General features: G+C 35.5%; 2 protein-coding genes across 4 annotated transcripts in view; both read left to right on the top strand.

Annotated features, from left to right (window-relative positions):
- LOC126973332 (serine hydrolase-like protein) overlaps positions 1 to 27,038 on the top strand; it is a 275,685-nt gene that overhangs the window by 62,763 nt on the left and 185,884 nt on the right. The gene's annotated exons all lie outside the window — the stretch shown is intronic.
- Positions 679 to 18,093, top strand: LOC126973312 (uncharacterized). 3 transcript variants are annotated; one of them, XM_050820521.1, is made up of 8 exons: positions 679 to 925; positions 2,061 to 2,241; positions 2,718 to 2,847; positions 4,020 to 4,100; positions 5,414 to 5,616; positions 8,987 to 9,172; positions 10,972 to 11,131; positions 13,465 to 18,093. In XM_050820521.1, exons 4-8 carry the CDS (start codon positions 4,020 to 4,022, stop codon positions 14,986 to 14,988), a joined length of 2,154 nt encoding a protein of 717 aa, XP_050676478.1. In that variant the 5' UTR covers positions 679 to 925; positions 2,061 to 2,241; positions 2,718 to 2,847; the 3' UTR covers positions 14,989 to 18,093. The 3 variants fall into 3 exon arrangements, with proteins under 3 accessions (XP_050676478.1, XP_050676477.1, XP_050676479.1); XM_050820520.1 differs by lacking the exon at positions 2,061 to 2,241; XM_050820522.1 differs by lacking the exons at positions 679 to 925; positions 2,061 to 2,241; positions 2,718 to 2,847; positions 4,020 to 4,100; positions 5,414 to 5,616 and having other exon boundaries at positions 9,039 to 9,176.

The following is a 27,038-nucleotide window of genomic DNA, read 5'->3' on the forward strand; positions in this document are numbered from 1 at the left end:
GTCTCTTTACATCCGGGGATAATCAGACCCACTTAGTATTTTTTTTTATTATAAGCACAGTAATAATTGTCATTCAGGCTAAGTTTAACGGTTCGGGGTCGTCTGTATTGCTGTTTATAACTGCAACACAAGCTGATGACGGGTCCTATTCGGCATAACTTAATATAAACACCATAGATAAGTCCAAAATTGTATTATTATTTGTGATTATGTCGAGAATGTCTATTTCCCTCTCATCGTTATCCTGGAGGGTAGCACTATCCCTTTGTCTGGGTGCAAAAAAAAATGGAAGAGGCTGGTAGTGGGGAGAACCTGCTTAGAGGTGAGTACTACATGTTCAGCCAAATTTATGCCTTGAACTATAGGACTACCTTGAACTATAGAAGTCAACAACACCAACTATGGTGATGACTTATGTACTGTATGGTCTTACCAAGTGATACACTAAACTTTGTATCGGTCAGTTTTTATTTTACTGAAAATTATATTTCAAATTATAGTGTTGATATATTTTTTTCTATCTCTTTCTTTTGTATTCCCGTTGAATAATACGATGGATTTCTTAAAAAAATTGTACCTCAAGAAGCGGAAGTACGGAACGTTACAGCAAATACCTAAAGCTTCACTGTCACGTGTCAAGCCTCTCTTATCTGTCAAAGTAATCAACCTTTGGTTGCAAAATGTAAAAGTTGTTTTAAGTTTTGTGATTTTCCATTTCATAATAATTGCAGTGATTTATGGTACTTTAGGAATTTCTAAATGAGATGTAGTAGAATTGGTGGTTGATAATAATTTGTTATTAGTCTATGTGGAATATAGAAGTTATAAGTAACCAAGTTATTTTTGGAACAATGTTACAAAAGTTTCATTCCTCTTTCTATGGGTCATGTTTGACAGTCAGCTGATTTATGTATGATTTATGCCGGTAAGAGAACTATCTATATATCTTTAATCTTAATATAAATACAGTGTCCATAAGTTTGTTTCCGATGAACTCCTATACTAATTAACGGATTTTAATGGGGAGTACTTCTTGGAGTGCAGTTTAGTCCAACTTGAGAGATAGGATAATTTATTTATTTATTTGGGACCCATAATTATTTTTATCTCCAATATTTGTTTTGTATGGACATATTTTCTAAGGTATACTTTATATATTATACTGACAAATTCATAAAAAACAGTATTTTTTTTTATTATGTACAGTACAACATCTATTGGGTCAGCTAGTATATTATATTATTATTCTTATTCCAATCCAAACAATATAATTTGAGACAATTTTGAACAAAAAAGCCAGTGAAAAATATGAAAGTTCTATGAAAGTACAATCAAAATATTTAATGTTCAGATATTAAATATTTTTTCAAATTACAATTTTAATGTACCTATTATATAAGTTGGGGCCTTAAAAATAAGATTTTTTAAATTGATTCTGTAATTTTCACTCACATGTTACAAGAAGTCACTTATGAAAATCTATAAAAAGGAAAAAATCTATCTATCTAGAGATAGAGATACTTATAAATTTAAACGATTAAAAAAATATTTTTCAATAATATTTTGGATGACAAACCTTTTTTTAATTTCTTTTCAACCAAAATAATATATTTAAAAAGACATAAAGTTAGTATAACTTTGTTGTCCAACTGAAATGAACATGAAATATGTACTTAAATTGGTACTTGTAGTCCCTTAATGTGTAAAATTTAGTCATTAATATGCCCAGATAGACTATGACGGCTGTGAAAACGTCAAAAAAATTGAGTTTAGAGTTAACCACTATTTTGAGCAATGCACACACTAACACAAAGTGTCATACAAATTGCGAGTGTAAGACGTAGCTTGTCACACACACTAAAGTATTCAAAGGGGCTTGTTTTTATCGGTTGTCTAGCGGCAAAAGGCTCTATCTAGTTAAATTATCTAAGGTGTAAATTTATTTTTTTCATCACATTAATGTATGATTATGGCCTAGTAAATCAAATCAAATCAAAAATATTTTTATTTCATAGGTAAATCATATTTGACTTATTTCGAATCTTTTGTTTTTCATACAGCTCATTCGGAAGGCAGGTTTCCTCAGAGAAGAATGAGCAAGAAACTCTTAGGTTGCTCTTTTTCAAAACAGATTTTACAATTTCTTATTTTTATTGCATTTTACAAATCATTTCAATTACAATATATGCAAAGTGACACAACAGAAATACTCAAACGTCAAAAACTGAAAGGCTTACACAAGTAAGTAAAAAAAAAAGTAAATTAATAATAATAAACACAAGAGTTATTGAGTACAGTAGATGCATCAATGTACACATACCATAAATAAATAAATGCATTATGTGAGCATTTTATCAAATGAAATATATAATAACCTTAACTTTAAGAATTATTAATTATAGGAAATAACAAGATCATCCAGTCACCACAAGTAACACCTGTTCACGAGCATGACATATGGACCAGCCATCGCCTCCCTCGACCATATTTTAGGGAAGAGAACAACCCACCCCAGGTCGCCGACTCAAGCAGAGGCATTTAAGCGAGCATAACTTTGCCTGTCACGAGAAATCTACCGATTAACAAAAGAATGTTTATCTACATATTACGCAATACTTACTAAATGCTTTTGCTACAATTTACCATTTTGTTTCAATGAACATAAGTAACTCATAATTATTACTGCACAATTTAATATAGTTTAATTATTGTTACAGTGTACTTCTGTAGGTGGGCAAGACGTAAACATCTCAAGGAACAAGACTGAAAATAATTCTTTGTTATATATTATTATGAATGTTGGAATGTGAAATCAAGAAGTGTGGCTGTTCTACCAAAGTTTAAAAGGTATTTTTTAATACTTTTTCAAAAACATTCATCGGAACTGTGATGTCGAAGTCAGAATAGACAGACTAATATAATAATATACTTGATGTATATGAGAATTCTTGCACCTTCTCATAATGTTGTGTGTGTGTGTGTGGGGGGGGGGGGGGGGTTTCTACCATAATTGTCACACTAGGCAGGCGGGTTGGCAATCGCAGTAGATGTTGGTGCTTCTTGGAAGGATTTTGCTGCCCATCCTCTGTTCTTTGAATCTCTTAGTCGCCTCTTACGACACCCACGGGTGGTGATGGGGTTGGCCTATTCTGGTTCGTCGCCACACGCGCTACAGAACCAAAGTTACCGACATTGCTCATAAAGTCGAGAAACTGAAGTGGCACAGTGGGCAGCGCACATAGGTAGACGGACAGATGGCCGTTGGGGCAGTAAAGTCTTCGAATGGCGACCACATACCGAAAAGCTAGTTTTGGTAGGCCCCCCACAAAATGGACCGACAATCTAGTGATCTGAAATGGTTTCTACGACTTCGTCGTTTTAGAAATCATTTCAATTACAATATATTTTGTAATTTTGTGTTTAACCTTTGATCCCTATAACCGACCGATTTTCATGATTTGACATAAGATACTGTTCGCTCTAGATGATGAGATAAGTTGATGAATGTGTTACGAGAGCGTTACCGAAAAACGCTACGCGAACGGTGATTTCTTGACTTAGGGAGTAAGACGCTGAATGCGTTACGAGAGCGTTACCGAAAAACGCTACGCGAACGGTGATTTCTTGACTTACGGAGTAAGACGCTGAATGCGTTACGAGAGCGTTACCGAAAAACGCTACGCGAACGGTGATTTCTTGACTTACGGAGTAAGACGCTGAATGCGTTACGAGAGCGTTACCGAAAAACGCTACGCGAACGGTGATTTCTTGACTTAGGGAGTAAGACGCTGAATGCGTTACGAGAGCGTTACGAACGAACTCGCGTACGAAGATCTTTATTATTTCGCAATTTAATTTTGTTGTTGAACAATTTTATAAATTAATATTATGTTTTACTTCAGTCGTGTAGGATAAATCACACTCATTGTTTAAATATCCGAAACGGCTGGTATTTTGATGGGATTTTAACGTAAAATTTAAATCGAAACGAATATTATTAAATTAAATTGCTCTTTCAGATGGCGTTGTTTACGAAACAGGATTTCTCTCCGCCAGCCCTGTCAAGGAAGTGGCTGTCAATCAAATGTAGACCTAATATGGTATGTGATTGTTTTTTTTTTATTGTAATTTTTAGTTTTTTTTTACACGGACCTTTCTTTCGACAAAAATTGAAAAACAGTTATATTTAGGTATAAACGAGGATTTTCAAGGAAAACAATTGGTTTTGTTTATAAGTGTTTCATGGTTTTATAATCAACTTTATTTGATCTCTCTATTCAACAAACTAAAATTAACATGTTTCACATAACAACTATTTAGCATTAGCAACTCACCGAATATTGGTAATAAAAAAAAACAAAATCTTTAAAGTAATCGAAATATATTTATTTACCATAGGTAGTGATAATAACATAACATATTGCAACAATATTTGCTTAACATCATGAAGCTACAACTGTTCGTAAAGAAGCTTTGACATGGAGAGAGGAACTGATAAGAAACTCCCAGCCCATCTTTAAAATTTTAAAACAACTTAGCCTACTTAATTTATTAATATTATGCAGTTTTAGCCTGCCCAGAACCAGACAAGAACCATGCATCATTATCCTCTATATAATTAGTATTCCATAATAAGCCTTCTATATTAGAATAAGGATTGGTCTCCGCTGCGCTCCAACTAGATACCATACTACCTAAGAACAATAACCTTTTTTATAACAGCAACTATAAGATGCTTGTGTGCGTGGCATCTTGACACTCAATGGCATCTCTCAAATGTTATAACATACGCTTCGTGTTATTTTACATTGAAATTAATAAAATTAAAAATACTTACTGGTGATATGTGATCCCAGTGTCTTTCTTATTTCTTGTAGTATTATTTTTACAAAGTTTTACTACGCAACCAGGCATTTTAGTTTCAATTATTAGCAAAGTTTAACAGAACATGGTGGCACGTCAACGTCACACATTGTTCGAGACAGGCTCGAGTACGCCGATTTGGGCGAGGTATTAGTTGCCGCACTTTGCGACTACGTCTGCGGTATCTAGTTGGAGCGCAGCGGAGACCAATCCTTAATCCAAGCCTTCTCTATAACAATCAATTAAGTTATCAAGTGCGGATGGCAAAAAGATACAAAATCAATTTATTCACGTAGGTCACGGAAATGACACTTATGAATGTCAAAAAAAATTTGTTTTTTCTTATTGAATCTACCGCTACTTCGTAAAGGGTTGAGCTAATGAGAAGAAGTAGCAAGAAACTCATTGCCACTCTTTTATATGAAGATTTACATTTACTTCGATTTTCAAATCATTTCAATTACAATATAATATGTAAAATGATGCAACAATTAACATCTGATGACGCGCTCGTTTCTCCTCCTCTCCCATTAAAACTTTTAATTTTTAGCTGGTCTACAGTCAGGAAAACGTGGTAACAATATTGGAGAGTGGGCTTCTCTTCCGCGAGGACAGTGTTGAGGTGGAGCAGGAGACTTTGGGTTCTGAAGCCTGGAAGATGCCTGGATCTTTGGGTGGATGGTTCACGTCTGGCGAGCGTAACGCTGCTGTCGTTGCTGTAGCGACATGTTTTCTTCTGGCACCACCAAGGAAGTGAGTTCATTTGTTATCATATTTTTTACGAGCAGGACGCTTAGCTGATGGTAATTGATACACCATGCCCATTACAATGCAGTGACGCTCAGAATTCTTGAAAAACCCATCAATTCTGAGCTTCACTACACACCTTGAGACATAAGCTGTTAAGTCTCATTTGCACAGTAATTTCATTTAGCTACGGCGCCCTTCAGTCTGAAAAACAATAATGCTTCACGGCATTTCTAGGCGCCGTTGTGTTACCGATGTAATATAGACGGCATTCTGTGCAAAGGAACGTCCCACTCATTGGTTGTCTGTGCAGTCGTTGTTGAGCTTTGGAATTTGCAAAGATGCACAAAGTATATTCTTTGATTAACACGAGTGTTACACATTTAAATAAAACACTTTTAATAGTTATTTATGCAACTGTTGTGTAATAAGGGGTCTTAAAACACGAACGTGTGATAATAGTATCACATGAGTGTTTTAATACCTAATTATCAACAGTTGCATACAAGACTTTATCTACAGCCAGAATATGAATCCTCTTAAAGATTCTGAAACAGTTAGCTTACTGCTAACATTAAAACAGCAAGTCCTAGTAGTAATAACCTAATATCATCCATTACTGATTATATGCAAATAAACTAAGTATTAATGAAAGAATTATTTATTTAAGTAGTAATTTACATTTTGCATAGAGCAATAATTAATATTCACTTGAATATTATGTTCTTTTGCAGCGTTTAAAATAAATCGCTCAATTTTTGTAAACAAAACAATAAAAATATTGAAGAACAATGGCGGGCATTCGAATAGCCTACTTTTTTTATCGGCGCGCGACGTTCTGTTAGTGAGGAACGCGCGTAAACGAAAATGTTCTTTTTTTGAAGTTCATACAGATACCACGCATCGAGCAATAAGAATGTGGCTGTTTGTTAAAACTCTTTGCGCATGAAGGGATCGAAAAAAAATAATAGGAGTGTCGTTATGAAATTCAGTACAACATTACAACACTCTTTTGGATGATGTAATGGTTATTAGGACATTGGGTGTTTTAATGTTGTCAATAAGCTAACTGTTTCAGATTCTTTAATAGAGGATTTAAAGCATGGGTGTAGATAAAGGATTAAAACGCGTGTCTTACATTGGGCAAACCAAACGTAATATCTAAAGCCGACTTAAAGAACACATTGCGGATATCAAACACAGACGTCACTCTAAGTCAGCTGTATGTGAACACATAACAGACCGTCCTAACCACTACATCCGGTTCGACCAACCAAAAGTTTTGGTAAAAGAGAATAGATTTCTCCCAAGACTGGTACGTAAAGCCATCGAAATTAAAAAACATCCCAAATTTCAATAGAGAAGATGTTCTAAAATTGTCTAACACGTGGGATCCAATAATCTCTTAATTAAAACCCAAACTACACATACCAAAAAAGAAGAGGACACTGTCAGTAAATTTTGCCAAAAACCATCTGTGTACAGCAAATACCACCTCCGAGGAAATAAACGGCGCTAAACTTCATAATGACAACTATGACAAATACTATCTTTGAGTCACTTCATCTGCAGTCCCCCTGAAAACGAGATCTGGAAAGGTCTTGAAACGTCGTGTTAACTAAAATAAAAATGTAACTTTACGCGAAAATCTAGTGTAAAACCGTTAGAATTACACGCGTTTTAATCCTTTAAAAGCGTTTTATTTAAATTTGCAAAGATTGTTTGCCGTAGGTATTAAATGTCTAGCGTAAGGAAATATTTTATTTGTGTGTGTTCAATAGAAGTTTAGTTATAAAGTAACGGAACCACATTATACTAAATTAAATACAAAATTAAATTAAACACTAGTGCTGTATTTATTTAGGTTCATAACTCGTTCTGTACTTACTCGAGGTAGGTACTGCCTAATTGTCTATATACGTGCCCCTGCATATAAATGTGTAAGCAATATTATTATATCGATTAGTTAATGTCTTCAAAGAAATGTCTGTCTGTCAAAGAAAAATTTAAAGAAATAAATATTATATTCATTGTTAGTACATTTATGTAACTTTAATATACGTTCACAAAAATCGTCACATTTTTGCTCTTAATAGTGATTTTCATTATTATAACACTAGAAATAAGGGATTGCTTGTAACTTATTCTAGTAGGCTTCATAAGATACATAATAGCTTTAGGGGTAAATGTATACACTTCTATAATAAAGTTCCAATGTTTTATTAAAAAATGGGTCTGTCGTAAATCCTACTACTCCACAGCTGGATATCTAAGTGATCCGACAGCCTGGGACTAGTTTATGATTATTTTATAGCAATACAGTTTCTCAAAATAATCAGCAATTCAATTTATTTAATTCCACATCAACCTGCTTTCGTCATAATGTCATTGACTCCCTGCGTAAGGGAGCTAATTTGTAGAAATTACTATTATTTTTGTTACACTACTTTAAATAATCTGTATGTCTCTAAATCTTTTGTACATGCCAGTATATATATTTTTGCTATGTGTCTTTTCGTTTTAAGTCTTCTTGTTGATATTTTTACATTTGTGCATAAATATTGTTGGTTTGTCGAATAAAATAAAATAAAAAGCAATGACAGTACAATATTGTATATTTTATTTAAAAAAAGGTGGAAAGAAGTAGAAGAAACAAAAAGAGTTTTTTTTTATGAAAATAAGGTACGAGACGAGCAGGACGTTCAGCTGATGGTAATTGGTACGCCCTACCCAACAAGCAGTTCCGATCAGGATTGTTGAAAAACCCAAAAATTCTGAGCGGTTCTACAATTGCGCTCGTCACCTAGAGACATAAGATGTTAAGTCTCATTTGCCCAGTAATTTCACTAGCTACGTGCGCCGCTTCTTCTCTCCCAGAGTGCCATTTGTTTCCGAAGCGGTAGTTGTATCTAGTATATTAGAAATGACATCAAAAAGAATTCTAAAGGAATCAATTTTGAGAAGATAAACTCCTTATGCCTTTCAATGTGTTAACAAGCGATTCCAACATCATGGAGCCATAAGATATCCCAATTAACAATTACATTAAATAACTTAATTTACCAGTGGGAGGCTCCTTTGCACAGGATGCCGGCTAGATTATGGGTACCACAACGGCGCCTATTTCTGCCGTGAAGCATTACTGTGTTTCGGTCTGAAGGGCGCCGTAGCTAGTGAAATTACTGGGCAAATGAGACTTAACATCTTGTCTCAAGGTGACGAGCGCAATTGTAGTGCCGCTCAGAATGTTTGGGTTTTTTGAGAATCCTGAGCGGCACTTCATTGTACTGGGCATGGTGTATCAATTACCATCAGCTGAATGTCCTGCTCGTCTTGTCCCATATTTTCATAAAAAAAAAACTGCTCTCTTCCACAGCGTCAGCAGATGGACTTTGGCACGTCTGGCGTCACTCAGCCTGATCCCAGTGGCAATCCGCGCGGCGCATCGGTCGCGGTGTCGCGGCAACTTGCGACAATTGGTCGCAGTGATGCGCGACTATATGACGCTGGTGCGACGCGCGACGGCCTGTTGTCGGGAATACGCCGCGATACACACACACCTGTAGGTATTATATATATTATCTTATATCTTTAAACAAGCAATTCTTATATATACATAATATACTAGCTGACCCAGCAAACGTTGTATTGCCGATATTAAAATCGCGATACAAAAGTAACTGTTGATCGTAGATGGGTGAAAATTTGAAGTTCTGTGTATTTTTTAATGCTGACTCATAATCAAACAAATTTAAAAAAAAATGTCAAAAATTTAAAAATTTCGTGTGGACCCCCCTTAACTTTTAGGGGGATGAAAAATAGATGTTGTCCGATTCTCAGACCTACTGAATATGCACTCAAAAATGTCATGAGAATCGGTTAAGCCGCTTCGGAGGAGTTCAAAGTTTAACACCATGACAGAATTTCATATCTATACTAATATTATAAAGCTGCAGTGTTTGTTTCTTTATTTGTTTGTTTGTTTGAACGCGCTAATCTCTGGTACTACTGGTCCGATTTGAATGATTCTTTCAGTGTTGGGTAGTCCATTTATCGAGGAAGGCTATAGGCTATGTTTTTATTTTTTTTTCAAAATTAGGGATCCGTAATAAAATTGCTATTTTGTAACACAAGGTGTAAAATCGAAAACCTATTTTTGCGTGCGCTGAAAAAACTATTGACAATAGAACAAAATGATGTACAGGCTATAATATAGGCAATATTTTATTACTTATAAAACTATCGCGTGAATTATACTTGGCAAAACAACGTTTGCCGGGTCAGCTAGTATTAGATATAATCTCAATCTGAGAAACGACTCCAACGATTTTAATGAAATTTAGTATACAGGATCTAGATATCAATCTAGCTAGGATGCAATTTTAAGAAATGTAGTTTTATCCGTGTTTTAATGAGAAACTGTTACAATAACATTGGAATACAAAGGTAAATTTCACGCCACTATATACAAGACTAATAGCTCAGATGGGACATTGGGTGACCCGGAAAGCAGAAGAACCCGGTTCGAATCCAGATGTCCTATTAGTTTTTTTTTGTCCAAGTTTTGTACATTCTTAAAAATCCGAGCAAGGCTCGGTCGTCCGGATATTGTTTATTTAACTACTAGCTGATGCCCGCGACTTCGTCCGCGTAGATAAACGGTTTTAAAAATAAAAATAAGTTTCGAATTGAAGATTATCACATGTCCTATTTCAGTTACGGTTCCCGTTCAATATAATATATGAATCTTATTTCGAGGAAGATTGCTGTAGCTAACTTAACCAGTGGGAGGCTCCTTTGCACTTTGCCGGCTAGATTATGTGTACCACAACGGTCCCTATTTCTGCCTACTATACTATAGTAAGCCTTAAGGCGACACTAAATGCCAGCGACCTTGAGCGATATGAGTTCACGGCTGCCGGCCCGCCATCTATGTAACAATGCCAATATTTTAAAATTCTTGGGTGGAAAACAGTTTATATGCTTACAATCCTCGTTATTCATTACTAATCTGAATAAATTAACCTACATAAAAAAGTACAAGCTATAAGAATAACTTTTGTGAGAGAAGTACGAAAAAAATGCGTCACGCCATGCCAAAAAAATTATTTAACTTCAAAGAAAAGTGGTAGTTAAAAAGGCTCGGCAGTGTTAACTATAACCAACAGCAAGCATTAGCAACCTACAAATAAGACTTAAGGATATGTGTAACAGGATTAAGTAGTGTTCATAGCTCGAAATGCTATACTTTCACCACAAAACTTGTCTAAAAACACCAATTTTGCGTGTTTTCTGTTTACTCTTCGCCTTAAGTAAACTTTGAAGTACGGAACCCTACAAACTCTGTAATTATTGTTGCAGAGAATCAGTTGCTTCAGTACTGGAGTCGACGCACACAATGCTTTGCCGACAGCAGCAGGATTTGCTGATGCTGATGTCCAGAGCGACGTCGGCGTTGTTGGGAAATGTGCCCTGGATCCGGGGAGACATTGCCATCGACTGTGATATGGATTCGCTATTGGTAATCTTTACATACTATTATCCTTAAATAATTTATACGCCTAGATAGAGCCTCGATGAAAACAGGCCAGGTTTATTACTTTAGTGTGCGTGACAAGCTACGCCTTTTACCAATGGGAGGCTCCTTGGCACTCAGGATGCCGGCTAGATTATGGGTATTAATGGCGCCTTTTTCTGCCGTGACGCAGTAATGTGTAAGCGTTATTGTGTTTCGGTCTGAAGGGCGCCGTAGCTAGTGAAATTACTGGGCAAATGAGACTTAACATCTTATGTCTCAAGGTGACGAGCGCAGTTGTAGTGCCGTTCAGAATTTTTGGGGTGTTTCAAGAATCCCGAGCGGCATTGCATTGTAATGGGCAGGGTGTATAAATTACCATCAGCTGAACGTCCTGCTCGTCTCGTCCCTTATTGTCATTTTATTACTTTAGTGTGCGTGACAAGCTACGTCTTACACTCGCGATTTGTTTATCACTTTGTGTGAGTGTGCGTCAAAATTCAATAAGGCGTTAATTGCGGATATTTGAAATGTCCAAATGTAATGAGTTTCTCTTTAGTGATAAATTAGCTGAGGTTTTCTTTCTCCAAAACGACACGTGTTTCGCCTCTGCAGATGTTGACTCGCCGAATTCTGAATTTACATAGCCGAAAACCGCTCTTTTATAGTCAAAGTCAAAAAAATCTTTATTCACTGTAAAACCTTATAAGTTATTTAGTGCAAGTCAGGATGAAGTACAAAAGTAACAATAGCATTCAAATGAGTATCACAATATTCATTAACAAAATTTAGAACATTAATTCCAACTATCTTTATCATTCAAATAATCTTTCACATTATAATAGGCCTTAGATGTTAATTTATTTATTACGACACATTAAAATTTTTTAATAGGTAATATTTTAATTTCATTCGGGAGTTTATTATAAAATATAACACAATCCACTTTAAAAGAATTAGCAATTTTACGGAGCCTAGTAGATGGCATAGGTACCACTTTATAATAGAGCTCATTTTATTAGAATACAAACTATTAGTGTAATTAATTAGTCATCTCTAAATCGACATATTATAGTTGATTGTAAAGTCATCGAAACGTCAGGATACACAATCATAGATAAAGGTTTATTTCAAGTGTTTCCATCCATATTATTAGTATACTAGTTACAATATTTCCTAGGCCTAGATTAACTAGAACGAACCTAGGCAGATCCGCCCCTTTGTATAGAATATTTGTCACCCACAACAACTTGTTTAAAAGAGCTGGTATAGATATTTTTCAGCACTCTGCCCCATGTTTTAAAAAAGAAGTCAAAACAATTATGAAAGTACTGCAAGATGGTTCGTAGTTATTGTTTTATTCTTTAGTTTTTCTTGGTTATTAAGTAAGAACATAGTTATTTTTGTCAGCCTTTTGCTTGTGGCTTTAATTTGTTAAATTGTTTCAAAAGTTTTAGTTTAACAAAGAATGTATATAATACTATTAAGCATGTCGAGTTAGCCTGTAAGTGGAGTATACAACATTATAAAAGAATTTTTAAATGTATCTATAGATTAAGATAGTTGTATGCACGTTGGAGTCCTAATAAATAAATAAATAAATATTTCCTTATTAAGTTAGTATTATAAGTGAATCTAACTGCCTAATTTAAAATTTCGGGAAGAGAACAATTGTAGGTTTTAGTTACGATCATAGTGATACAAAGTTTGGTAATTATTTTACCTTTCATTCGTATATATTACATAGATTTATTCAGACTCAGAGCTTACATTTTCGATAAATGATACAAGAGGCTTATTATAACTAATGTATGAAATGAATAATTTGGTCTTAATATGTACAATATATCTTTGGAGTACTGCGATCAATCAATTATTGTTGACAATTGTTAATTCTAAATTTAATTTGGCGTCAATCGGCGAAAATCGCTGTATCCGATGCAAAATTTACATTGAACCTCTTAATTGGATACGAAGTTCCTGGTAAAAGTTGCTAGGACGACACCAGATTTCAACCGCTATGAAAGACATTACTATCACCGCTACCATATTTATGTTCTCCTGGTGTCTATGTAGTAATACGTTGAGCGCATGATGTTAAAATATATTAAGGGTATACTCGCATCATACATAAAACAAACTCTTCTTCAACTATGATCGCCTGGTACCAAAACATTGTAGAATGCTTCCTATCTCATTCTCTCGCCGGCTGAATCCTATACATTTACCTGTTCGTGTCTCTATCGTCTCGCTTTTTCGTTTCGAACGTTTCTAAAGAAGATTTACTTCAAGAGTATTATCGCCTTTAAAGTATTTTATTTGAAAAAATCTTGTTACAGAAAATCCACCACGCCTTTTTGGTAGTCCAGTCATCCCTTCTAAAATATATCGCTTTGGCTCACCATATACCAAGCAAAGCCCAGAAACTCTACAAGAACCATAACGAAAGAATATTCTGGATTCATAACACTCTGATACAGCACCTCATTATTGAATTCAAAAGTAACCAGGAACCTTTAGAACGGATGTATAGATTACTAAAAAACTACGCCACAAAGGATAATGGAGATATGAAAAGACCGGGTAAATCCATAAAAGACAATTGGCTGTACTCCGAAATTCATACAGGAGTTGCTAGAACGTGCTTAGAACTCAAATTAGCCTTGAACAAATCTAACGGTCTCGATGCATTTCTAGATTTATGTGCTGTAAATAAACAGGAGTTAGAACTAGAAGTATTGAACAAAGATATTGATGAAATAATTGATTTTATAACCAAATCTTTGAGTACAATGCAATGCGCTCAAATGCGATTGAAAAAGTTGCAAAATAAATTTCATCAAGAAGAACCAAAAGATGCTAAAATGGTCGAAGAGATTGAGGATTCTTCAGTTTTGAAAATAGAACAAAGAGAACCAGAGACAAGAGATGAGGTGTTTTATTTAATTAGAACCGATGATGATGATGCTGCACAACCAGTTGCTGATGTATTGACTGGGCCTGGCCAGAATGAAAGGGAAACAACGAAAATTGTTTTAAATGAACTAAAACGGAAACTGGTGAAAAGAGAGGACCTGATGCGGGAGAGAGAGAGGCAAGCTTTAGCGAAAACAATGCCCGAGCTGAAAAACATACCAGAGTTTCCGAGACAGATTAGTCTGGCCGAATATGCTGATAGAAAAGGTTTTTTATCCAAAATCAGGCCGGTTACAAAAAAGAAAAAACGGTTGAAGAATAATAAACCCTTTAATAAGAATAAAAGATGTAAGTTAAACATATGTAAATATGACGATGAAAATAGTATTAAAGACGAGATTTATGAAGCAAGTGCTAATCGGAATGTAAAAAGTAAACTTTTAACTGTAGTAAAAACTGAAAATGGCTTTATTGTAAATAAATGGGTAAAGAATCCTATGGTTAAGGAAAATGTTAATGGTAAAGATGATGACTTGGACTCAAGTGAGCTTTCTAGAGGGGGGAGTGACGTCGAATCTGACGCGCAAAGTTTGAATGTGAGAAATCCTGAAAACAGCCAAAACGCACCTAGAAATTATAAATTTAACAAAGGCGATTTAAATCTGTCGTCTTCGGAGAGCGATTTCGACATTCAAAACAACGAATTACTCGATGACGTGAGGCGGTACAGAGCTGTCAGAAAGAAGAACTTTCCCGCCAAACGGGCGTCCATAGATAATGTCGATGAAAGTTTGAGGCCCATAGAGTATAGATTCGGAACGGGAATGGCTATGGCATCAGTGTTGCAGCTTAACAGTAACGCTCGAATAGATCGTATGGCGCCCGAAGAGGTTTTTATTGGTGATGGAGAGGTGTCTGAAGATAGTGGTAATGACGAGGATGCGTAAATTTCAATAATTTCCAATTTTTTTAAACACGATGTCGAAACAAATTGTTATTTTTTAAGAGATATTACTTTTTATTGAAGTAGGCGTTACTTTGCGGAAATCTATAATTATACAAATGATTTAATTTTTCTTTAGTGTTAATTCCGCCAATATTTGTTTGCAAACAATTCGACACGTGTTTCTTCTCTACACGAGGCATCCTCAGGACGCCAAATCTGGCACGAGACTGAATTTTGGCGAGACAACACGTCTTGAGGAAGCCTCGTGTAGAGGCGAAACACGTGTCGAATTGTTTAAAAACAAATATTGGCGGAATTAACACTAAAGAAAACTTAAATCATTTGTATAGTGATATTACTCAATTTTGGGATTAATTAAATTTAATTTTAACCAAAATTTATGAACGATGCGAAACTCGAACCCGCGACCTCTCGTGGGTATTTTGGTGCAAACCAACTTTTCGACGTCGTTAAATTGTAAATAAAATATAACACATTGTTTGGATTTGAAAGAGCTACCTACATCTCTAGTCAAATTCCTCATATGAAATTATTGAGGTTGAGCAGGTTATCAACTTTAAAGTAGATCCTGTACATGAAGCCACAACCTGTGAGTTGAACAAGACGTCTCTCGAACGGTTGGCTTAGTTGGTAAGAGCGCTTGGACGGAAACCGAGAGGCGGGGGTTTAAGTCCCGCATCGCCCATGAATTTTTGTTGAAATTAATATATTTAATTAATTTCGTAATTCTCAATAAGTCTAATCAGAAGCGAGTTATAATACTCTAATGAAAATATTGATTTTTTATTTTTTTTGGGGTAAATGGGCGAGAGATTCACTTGATTAGTAATGGTGAAGCAATCGTCCATGGTCACCTGCAACACCAGGGGTTAAGAAATGAGTTGCCGGCCTTAAAGTTGGGAGTATGATTTAAGTTTCAAGGCTCCTGTGTCACAGAACGAGTGATAGAACAGTAACGTAACACAGCGGTCTCCTTGAAATTATAATTTATTTACAGTGCTCCCAAATTAATAATGCACATACAGATCTTCGCTAATGGGCGTATTCCCGGAAACACCCGAATTATTCAATCGTAAGAGCCCTAAACAATGCACTTGCATTTTGCACCTTCTGCGAAAGAAATAGGAGTCAAATCATGTGTTCACAATACGAAAACAAATCGGGCGGTCGGCTGTGGTAGCCGGTCAGTCAGTCGTCTTTAAGTATTGGTGCCGACTGCACGTGTTCAGTCTATGTGGAATTATATAGAGCTCCTATTACACACCCCTCTTGTTATTATTATTGTAATATAATTCTACTAAATTATGCAAAAGTAATGCATTTTACCGCTCTATATAGATATCGTCTCCCGACGGTCGGGAAATACGACCGTTGCCGAAAAGTGGCGATGATCTGTATGCGAATTATTAATTTGGGAGCACTGTAATTATAATAACATTGACACACTTACGCAAATTATCTTGCCCTAGACTAGGCATAGCCTGTACTATGGGTGCAAGACAACGATATACTTACTTAAACATACATAAATACATATGAACATCCAACATCTATATTTATTATATAAATGATTTCTCCTACCGGGTTTCGAACCTGGGGCCTCTAGCTTAGTAGTCAGGGTCACTAACCAAAAAAAAAAACTAAAACCATAATCATAAATTAATACCTGCATCTGGGCGAAACGCTAGAGTTGGTATATACAAAAAGATTGACGACTGACAGCGACCATTCGCGGTACAGCGTGACACTCAATAGTTTTGTCTTCCCAAGATTGCTTAGCGGCCTTGTAAATCGTGTGTATGTGTGCGTGCGTCGATTCAGGCGATCTAGTATGAAGTTTAAGTTCTGTTTTATTGCTGTATTGTGCCTGAGTGGTAATTGGAAAACTACAGCCGATAATTATTGATACAACAATGTTCTTTTGAAGTTTACACCACAATAATATTGTACGAGTACCTAAGAATTTAATTAAAAATATAAGTTACCGCCTAGCAAAACTCTAACGACCGTTCCCAATATTCAGTCTATCTCTTACTTGAAATAAAATTCGTAACTATCGTTGAATTTTCTGTCCCAATAAACTTATCGACGGTAACTCACCTTATCAGTACACGCTGTCTGTCAATGGGATGACGTATAGCTTACCAGCGATAGAAGTTTGTATGGAAATTGCAATTCACGCGTCCCAATATAAGGCGATAAGAATGACTTATCGGGTATATTGGGACAGCTTCATATTACTGACAGTAAAAGGTGGTAATTTATCTCTATCTGTATATTTGGAACGGCCGTAAGAAAAAATCCAATCACTCGATTGTATGAAACGTGCAGTCATTGATAGATTGACAGATGACGGCTATAATCTTGTAAAAAACGGAGACAGCCGAAATCCACTACGTTTTAAGCAACTGTTCGCTTTCAAACTTAGCCGGATTATACTTCGTCGCCAATCGCCATACTGTAATCCTATTATTAATTAATAATTAATATATTAATATTTAATATACATTGAAATAAAATTGGAGTGTCTGTTTGTAATATTGAAATAACCGTTTTTTACTAAATGTATATTATGAATACATATACGAACCGTATATGCACTAAAATAACATTTTTTACAATTTTTGTCTGACTGTCTATTTGTTCCGTCTAATCCGGCGGCCTTTATTGGCAGGTAGCTGATGTAATAAGGAGTAACTTAGGCTACGTTTATTTTAGAAAAATAAAGCAATGTCCAAGAAACGGTCTAACTCTAAAAATAATATAAATGTTTGCCGGGCCAGCTAGTTACTACTATTTCAAACTTATATCAAATGACTGCACGTTTCATACTAAACTAAATTTCAATTTTTACTTAGGCAGTCAGGCTCTTATTACGTAGTATTTACATCCTCTTTGATAAGTTCTTGTATTTTAGCGCCTCAGTATGGCAGTGAGTCCAGTTTTCATTTATGTTAATCGTATTGTTGAATGTATAATTTTAAATTATTAATATTAATATTAATCGTGTTATATGTTAATTTATGTAATGGTTATTTCATTTATTAATAAGTTTGAAGTCATTATGCAATAAAGAATTTTTAAATATGTGTTTTATTCAAAATCCATGACTCAGAAACCCTCATACTGATCTCAAAAGAATACTCGTCATATAAATGTATTTTTTTTTATCATAATAAGGGACGAGACGAGCAGGACGTTCAGCTGATGGTAATTGATACGCCGTGCCCATTACAATGCAGGGCCGCTCAGGATTCTTGAAAAACCCAAAAATTCTGAGCGGCACTACAATTGCGCTCGTCACCTTGAGACATAAGATGTTAAGTCTCATTTGCCCAGTAATTTCACTAGCTACGGCGCCCTTCAGACCGAAACACAGTAATGCTTACACATTACTGCTTCACGGCAGAAATAGGCGCCCTTTTGGTACCCATAATCTAGCCGGCATCCTGTGCAAAGGAGCCTCCCACTATGCACCTGCGTACAACGATATATGATATACACTCTTACTAGCCGGTTATATTATGTCTTGACCTGACGCCGATGACGTCACATCCTCGCTTTATTAGAGTGCTTTCACACTGTTTTGATTCTGTATTATTGATTGATGTAAAGGTGTGTTTAAAATTATTATTTAAAAAAGAATATTGAATTAGGCGTTACTTTGCGGAAATCCATAATTATACAAATGATTTAAGTTTTCTTTAGTGTTAATTCCGCCAATATTTGTTTATAAACAATTCGACACGTGTGTCGCCTCTACAAGAGGCATCCTCAGGACGTGTTGTCTCGCCAAAATCTGGCACGAGACTGCTAATAGCAAAACTATTATTATAATGATGAAAAATCAATGAAAGAATCTGGTTTAGTTAAAAAAAGTATCTATTTTTCTGTCTTGTCTCCGCTGCGCTCCAACTAGATACCGCAGGCGTAGTCGCAAAGTGCGGCAACCAATACTACGCCGAAGTGGACGTACTCGAGCCAGTATCGAACAATGTGTGACGTTGACGTGCCACATGTTCTGTTAAACTTTGCTAATAATTGAAACTAAAATGACGGGTTGCGTTGTAAAAAGAATACTACAAGAAATAAGAAAGACACTGGGATCACATATCACCAGTAAATATTTTGTATTTTATTTTATTACTAGCTGACCCGGCAGACTTCGTAAGTTCGTACTGCCTCAATCGATAAATAAAAGACCTAAACTTTTGTATTAAACAAACAAAAGGAATCTTTTTTTATCAAAACAAATAAAAAATGCTCGGTATTAATTACATTTGATTATTTATTTCGATCGAAGTTGCTTACTTACAGAACAGAATTTTCCTGAAATTTGACTGTTTTGTTTTGTGGTGCGGTTAAGATTTATCAATCTACATTAAAATAATCTGATAGATAGTTAACAACTGAAGTTAATCAGCCTACCTACTATAGTTACCTAAAATTAAGTTTATTTTTACCTCCTTAGAATGTTAGAAAGATATAAGAATTCTAATTACTTATTCATTTTTTAAACTATTATTTTAATTTGATTTCAGAACGACGGGGGACACATCAAAGGAAAAGTAAAATGAAAATTTTTATTTAATTATTCACCTTTTAAACCTTCTCTGGACTTCCACGAATAATTCAAGGCCAAAATTAGCCAAATCGGTCCAGCCGTTCTCGAGTTTTAGCGAGACTAACGAACAGCAATTAATTTATATAGGTATATATATAGGTTTCAATATAAAATAACACGAAGCGTACGTTACTAAATTTGAAAGATACCATTGAGTGTCAAGTTGCCACGCACAAAAGCATCTAATAGTTGCCGTAATAAATAAGCTTTTTTTCTTAGGTAGTGCGGTATCCAGTGGGAGCGCAGCGGAGACCAATCCTTAAATTAAGTACAGAACTATTACAACAAAAGTCAAACCATAACAATGAAAACTTCAAAATCAAAGCAGTGATAACACGAAAACATCACGACATGTACCTATCGGTAATGAATCTGCAATCCGTACTGACGCAAAAGGACGAGCGCGAGGGGGTGAAAGGGGAACAGGAGGGGGCTTGTATCAGCGAGGTTCACAGAGAAGTAGCAAGAAACTCATTGCCACAGTAGCAAACAGTTACTTACTACTGCTTCTTCTTGTAATTGATTACTAAACCTTCTAAATTAACTTTCGCAATAAAATTACAGGCTTAATGAATACCTCTTCTGAGTTTCGTACTAAAAAAAATGCGTCATACCGAAAAACAGCGTGTTTTACTGTAAATAAAAATGGTAGTTAAAAATAACTCTGGAGTATTAAGTATAACCAACAGCAAGCATTGGCAACGTAAGAATAAAACTTAAGGGTATGTCTAATAAGATCAATTTGTGTTCATAGCTCCAAATGCTATATTTTGTAAGAAGAAATAAAGAAAGAAAAAACATTTATTTTAACAAACACACAAATCACAAAAAGAAGAAACTTAAAAATATATACAAATATAAAAAGGTGTGCCGTTTAAAAAGGAGCCACTCAGCATGTGTTTCAACACAAGTGTGCTGCAACGCTGATTTTCTGTGACCCCGCGTGACACATGAACTTCAAGGGCGACACCTCGCCTGAATTAAAGTGTAACTATAATAATAATAATTAACTTTTTACATATAACAATTAACTACTTAACTAAACTTAAAAACAATTAACTACTAAACTAAACTTAAAAACAAGATCAAACATAAAAAGTAATTATAATAAAAAATTCCTAAAATGACAAAATAATGACAAACAAAACAAAAAGCTCCTAGTCTCTTTGAACGCAACTAATGCTGGAATACTGATTTTGATATTCATGTAATAGAATTTTTTTCATTTTCAATTTGAGGGAATAAACAGATAATGAGGCTTTGAAAGGTGGCGGTATATTGTTCCAGCACTTAGTTGCGTTATAACTAAAACTACCTTTGAAGGCAGCAGTGTGATGCCAACTAAAAGACAGAAGACCGTGTAGCGCCGCTCTGGTGTGGTACAAGGTATTCGTGTTGCTCAACCAGTTCAATTTGTTATATAAATATGCGGGAGCCTTAGATGCGACCACATTAAAAAGTAGAGCTGCGAAATGCAGGCGTCTTCTATTCTCCATATTTAAAACTTTATATTTTATCAAATATGGAGTAATGTGACTTCGTGGAGGAATGTCCCAAATGTACCTCGCGCAAGCATTTTTTACCCGCTGTACAGCATCCCTCGAACGGGCCAGAAGTCTTGGTCCGTAAACATTGTCTCCATAGTTTAATTTGGAGAGTATTAGAGTCTCACAAAGTTTAAGACGCAATGTTTCATTAATATATGTTCTAATCCGGTATAAAACCTTAATTCTATAAAAACAATTGGACATTATGGCATTCATATGTTTTTCGAACCTGAGATTCTTATCAAAGTGAATACCCCTGGGTATTCACTTTGATTTGATTTCGATTTGATTTGATTTCGAGCCACAGGAACCCGTTCAATCACCACATTATTTATTATGATGTCGAAATTGTAATTAAGGACTTTATTGATAAGATTTGTTGTCCCTAAGACCATGTATTTAGTTTTAGTAGCATTGAGCACCAGAGAGTTATATGAGGACCACTTTAATACTCTAGAAAGGTCTGAATTAAGCTTTGAAATAGCATCTTGAGTACTTGAAGGATCAAAGGAGATATAGAGCTGTATATCGTCTGCATACATGTGGAACTTACAGTGCTCAATGGTCGTGATAACGTCGGATGTGTACAAAATAAATAATAAAGGACCTAGGATCGAGCCCTGAGGCACTCCCCGTGAGACAGCACACCAGCTAGAAATTTCGGTTGAACCATTTTCATGTGTCACAGCAACGGTCTGTGTACGGTTACTCAAATAGCTAGCAAACCATTTCACAGTTTGTGGTGTGAAACCATAATAGGTTAATTTGGCTAGAAGAAGCTGGATATTGAGACAATCGAACGCTCGGGAGTAATCTAGCAAAACCAATATTGTACTTTTTCCGGAATCTTGAGCACTCAGTATGTTGTCCACAACATCAGCAAGAGCCGTTGTCGTACCTCTTTTCTTCCTAAAACCAGACTGTAGATCTGGTAATATGCCATGCCCCTCCAGGTGTTCTATGACCTGATTATAAACTATCTTCTCCAGGATCTTGGAAAGACATGGCAATGGCGGCGGTGATCGCTTAACAACAAGTGACCCGTACGCTCGTTTGTCCTCCTATTCCATAAAAAAAATATATAAAAACACCTAGATTGCGTGTTTTTTCCTTACTCTTCGCCTTAAAGCTCAAAACTTTCTGAAGTGACGGTAAATATAAAAAACTTTTTCACATTCATAAGTGTCATTTCCTTGACCTGAATAAAGTGAATTTGATTTGATTTGAATTTTCCAATAAGCTTGATAAGCTGCAGTCCTCCAAAAGGTTACAGATAACCCATCCCAACCCTCTTTTATATATACTTAATCTATATCTTAATATATATATTTCTTGTGTGCGTGTGTATGTCACTGAACTCCTCTTAGACGGCTGGACCGATTTTGATGAAACTTTCTGTGTGTCTTCAGGTGGATTCGAGGATGGTTTAGATTCACAATTGAACTACCTCCTAAACGGCTGGACCGATTTTGATGACTTTTTTGTTTGTTTCAGTGAATTTGAGATTGGTTTAGATTCTCAATTCCGTCCATATTATATAATTCTCCTGCTCATGCGTATGTTAGTGAACTCCTCCTAACGGCTGGATCGATTTTTCAAATTTAAGACGTGTGTATAGGAAGACGTGTGTATAGGACAACGTCTGTCGGGTCCACTAGTATATATATAAAAATGAATTGCTGTTCGTTAGTCTCGCTAAAACTCGAGAACGGCTGGACAAATTTGGCTAATTTTGGTCTTGAATTATTTGTGGAAGTCCAGGGAAGGTTTAAAAGGTGAATAAATAGGAAAATGCTGCTAAATTAAATAAATACAACAAATTTGTTTTTCCTTTGATGTGTCCATACATAATTTCTATGAGAGATTTTATTGACGCACGGTTTGACAGTTCTGCTGTGAAACAATTTCATTACGACAGCAGGGTGCATATTTTACGAAATAATTTTTGATGTTATGATATATTATTGACAAATTCATATAAAAACATTATTTTATTTATTATATACAGAACAACGTCTGTCGGGTCAGCTAGTTCGATATAAAAAAATAAATTTATGCATAATTTTATACGCTGACTGAACGTAGAATATTTCTGCAATTATTATAATCTTTACTATCTTGATGTTGATAGGTTAATAGTCTCGGCTTACACCAACCTTTAATAAATTTAAATAAGATTATATACAACTGCATATAATCTAAATAAAATGCGAGAAACTCTAAAATAGTTATAAGGTTATTTAAAAAAAAGCAAGCGCTGACCAGGTAAAAGTTGTTTCAATATATTTATATTAAGTGTCCCGCGCAAGCTCATTGTATGAATTGAACATAATATGTAATGAAATTTCACTGACTAAATTATTTGTATTGCGAATATATAATAAATAAACTAGACTAGACTAACTAAATTAGACATGTGGTGCTGGAGACGCCTCCTAAAGATCCCGTGGACGGCATTTCGCACCAATGTTTCCATCCTCAAAGAGCTTCGTATTAAAAACAGACTATCGTCAATTGTGCAACTAAGAATACTGAAGTTCTTTCGGTCATGTCTCTAGAAATGAGAACTCGATGGAGATACTGGTAGTTCAGGGCCAGGTGGAAGGCAAGAGAGCACGCGGTCGATCGCCAACCCGCTGGATAGACGCCATCGCAAAGGCTACTGTGTCCATCATAGTCCAGTGTACTCGCAACGCCTCTAACCGTCAGAAATGGAAGCACATCGCCAGGAGATCTACCCTCAGAAAGGATATTGACCCACCGAACACCCCACCGTGTACCTCGTCAACGCAACCACGACCACTCTGACAAGAATGTCCGACTAAGAAGAAAAATAAACAACGATTTATTTTTTCAGAATTATAGATTGATGTAAAGGTGTTGTATTGTGATGCTGATTTTTATTATAATTATCACCAATCACCGAAAATATCTGGGTTAAGTAAAAAAAGTATTATTTTTCTGGCAGTAGGTTACTATTACAGCGACACAGAACAACAGAAACTACAGAACTATTAACAACAAAAGTCAAAACTTTAAAAACAAAGCAGTGATAGCACGAAAATATCTCGATATGTACCTGACGGTAATGAAACTGCAAACCGTACTGACGCAAAAGGTCGAGCGCGGGGATATGAAAGGGGAACGGCAGGGGGCTTCACGTCCACTTCCAGCGAGGTGCAGAGGTAATATGGCCCTGTTATCACCAACTGCTGAATTATCCTGTTATCGGAGACTAATAAAATAGTAGATTGTTAACTGAGGGTCGAAAGAATTATTTCCCGAGGTATTTAGACTATAGCTAGCTATATATATATATGGCTATAGTCCGAGTAGGAATTGATTCTTTTACCCGTGTTAAACACTCTAATTTTCATTTCAAATATGAGGAAAATAAAACTAGTTGTTTATCTAAACTTTTTATTCATAATATATAATAATATTAGTAGTACCTATTTAAAATTAATTGTCAAATTAGGACAATTCGTGAAATTAAAAGTTACATTTATGTTTGGAATGTTTATGCTCTTTGATATTTTATGACAAATTTGGCTGTTCTGGATATATGTAAGACTCTGCTAAATATCATCAGACGATAGATTCCATGGCGGATACTCCGTCAATTAATTTAATTCCGCCACAGATACATAACTGAACATAAATCAGTATCCCGCCAAATAATGTCGACTTTTTAAATTTTAAATATGGAACTCACCGCGCGCTTCAAGTTTGCGCTAAGTTCACACTGGCTGTTTAGAAAGTTATTAAGTTTTTTCTTTACTTAAAACTCTCCATAGCTGACAGCAGTTCTATTTTTAAAGTTCATTCCAGCCCTTAGGTGGGAAGTAATTTGTATGAGTTTTTCCCTCTCTATGGAGGGAAGCAGCATTTTCCACCCAATAATCAGATCAAAACAACATTACTTTCCGAGTATGAGAAATGAAAATAATTTATCTAGATAGATCCTCTTGCTGCTAGATAACCGATGATAACAGGCCAGATTTATTACTTTAGTGTGCGTGACAAGCTACGTCTTGCATGTCACTTTATATGAATACAATATACTTATTAATTATTAAATATGTAACGAGTAAAGTGAAGTAAGTAGCGGGTGTCGAAGAGGTGGCGCTAGTGTAGCGGTGTGAAGTGTGAAGCGAGGAGAGAATTTTGATTTGTCAATGTGTACGTTAGCTTGTTTAATAAGCATTTAATGACCGTTTACGGCGGTGGATTTATACTAGTATACAGTTATACTAATATAAATATACTACGGCGGCAAAATTTTGAAAGCTAATAAATTTTTTTTTAGTCTTATCAAGATTGCCCAACGTTTAGATTTGATGATTTGATGGACCTATTTTCAATTCAAAAAGTGTTTGCCTGTGTAAAAATTGTTGTAATATAATTATGAGTCACCCTTAGTGCCAAATTTATAATTGTTAGAAAAAAACAAATATTTATTCATGTTTTTAGAATACGAGTAACATAAAATAAAGTTTCTGCAATAAATAAGTTATCTTAGTTTTGAAAAATAAAATATCTAAACTATAAGTTAAAGTAAATTTCCTGTATTGGGGCGGATTTTTTTCCGGTGCCCAGGGACGGCATTAAGTTTAAATCCGGCCCTGACCGTGTACGGCCTATATATTTATAGCAATCTCCTGCACGTACATAAACATTACAATTTATACAATAAAATAAGCGACAACCATAACTTAAACACTAGAAATAAGTACAAGCTTATAGTGCCCTCTAAGCTGAAGCCGTGGTCTAAACGAACATTGACAGAGTCTCTATTTTTGTAGAATTCGCGCGCTCAACGAAACAATAATTGATATCTCATTTCACCCCTCCCCCCGTGATTTTTCCTAACCCCCTCACCTTTCGAAAGTCACGTCATTGATGGACATCCCTAAGCATACGAGACGATGAACTTAATGCAATCCATTGCATTCGTATCAACTATAACCTGATCAAATTTCCAATATGGCCGACTAGTCTTAACATTTTGTGGTTTATTACCACAACTTATACTTGTGGCTACAGGATGAAGTGTGGGTTATTGGAAAACGCCTCACCTGTGTATAAAATCAAATCAGTGTAATTTTAACAATTTGTTATGTATTAAAGTGACAACCCTCACTTCTGGGATTTATACACAAATATTTGAAAACAAAATTTTATGTACGATGCGGTGACTCGAACGGTTAGTTCAGTAGGCACTTGCACGGAACGCGAGAGGTTGTGGGTCCGAGGCTTAGATTTACAAGAGCGAGATCTCAAGTCAATTTCCTAATATGCAAATATTGGGGTTGAGCAGGTTATCAACTGTAAAGTGGACCCTATAGATGAAGCCACAACCTGAGAGTTGAACAAAGCAAACAGAATTTTATAACGAGGCGGTACTTGAACGGTCACCTCAGTCGGCAGAGCACTCGCACGGAAAGCGGGGGGTCGTGGTTGCGAGTCCCGCATCGTTCATAAAATTTTGTTTTCAAATTTTATTGGTGTAATTTCATTTCATTTTCGAAATGCACCTCATTGTTGTCTGGTCTGCTTACAATACCTCAAAATGCGTACATTATGGACTTTATTGTACTTATTTGTTTACAATACAAAAATTATACTTCATATCGGCCTCTCGGCCTGTCCGACCATTGCCTGGTCAGTGGTCAGGAGTATAGTGCCTATCCGACGTTGGCACAGCTGTAGTGCCAACTTACTTAGACGAAAGTTAATTTAGTAAAGATCTGAATATTATATGCTATCACAGTTATTCAAAATTATCCTTAAACAATTATATTTATATTAATTTTTTATCATTACAATCAGATCATTACTAATGTAATTGAAAAAATA

This window comes from Leptidea sinapis, chromosome 29 (assembly GCF_905404315.1).
Source record: "Leptidea sinapis chromosome 29, ilLepSina1.1, whole genome shotgun sequence".
NCBI lineage: Eukaryota > Metazoa > Arthropoda > Insecta > Lepidoptera > Pieridae > Leptidea > Leptidea sinapis.

Coding starts and splice junctions, on each gene's coding strand:
- LOC126973312 (XM_050820521.1), top strand. CDS start 4,020: ATGGCGTTGTTTACGAAACAGGATTTCTCTCCGCCAGCCCTGTCAAGG. Junction 9,173..10,971: donor GCCGCGATACACACACACCT/GTAGGTATTATA, acceptor TTATTGTTGCAG/AGAATCAGTTGCTTCAGTAC. Junction 11,132..13,464: donor GTGATATGGATTCGCTATTG/GTAATCTTTACA, acceptor ATCTTGTTACAG/AAAATCCACCACGCCTTTTT.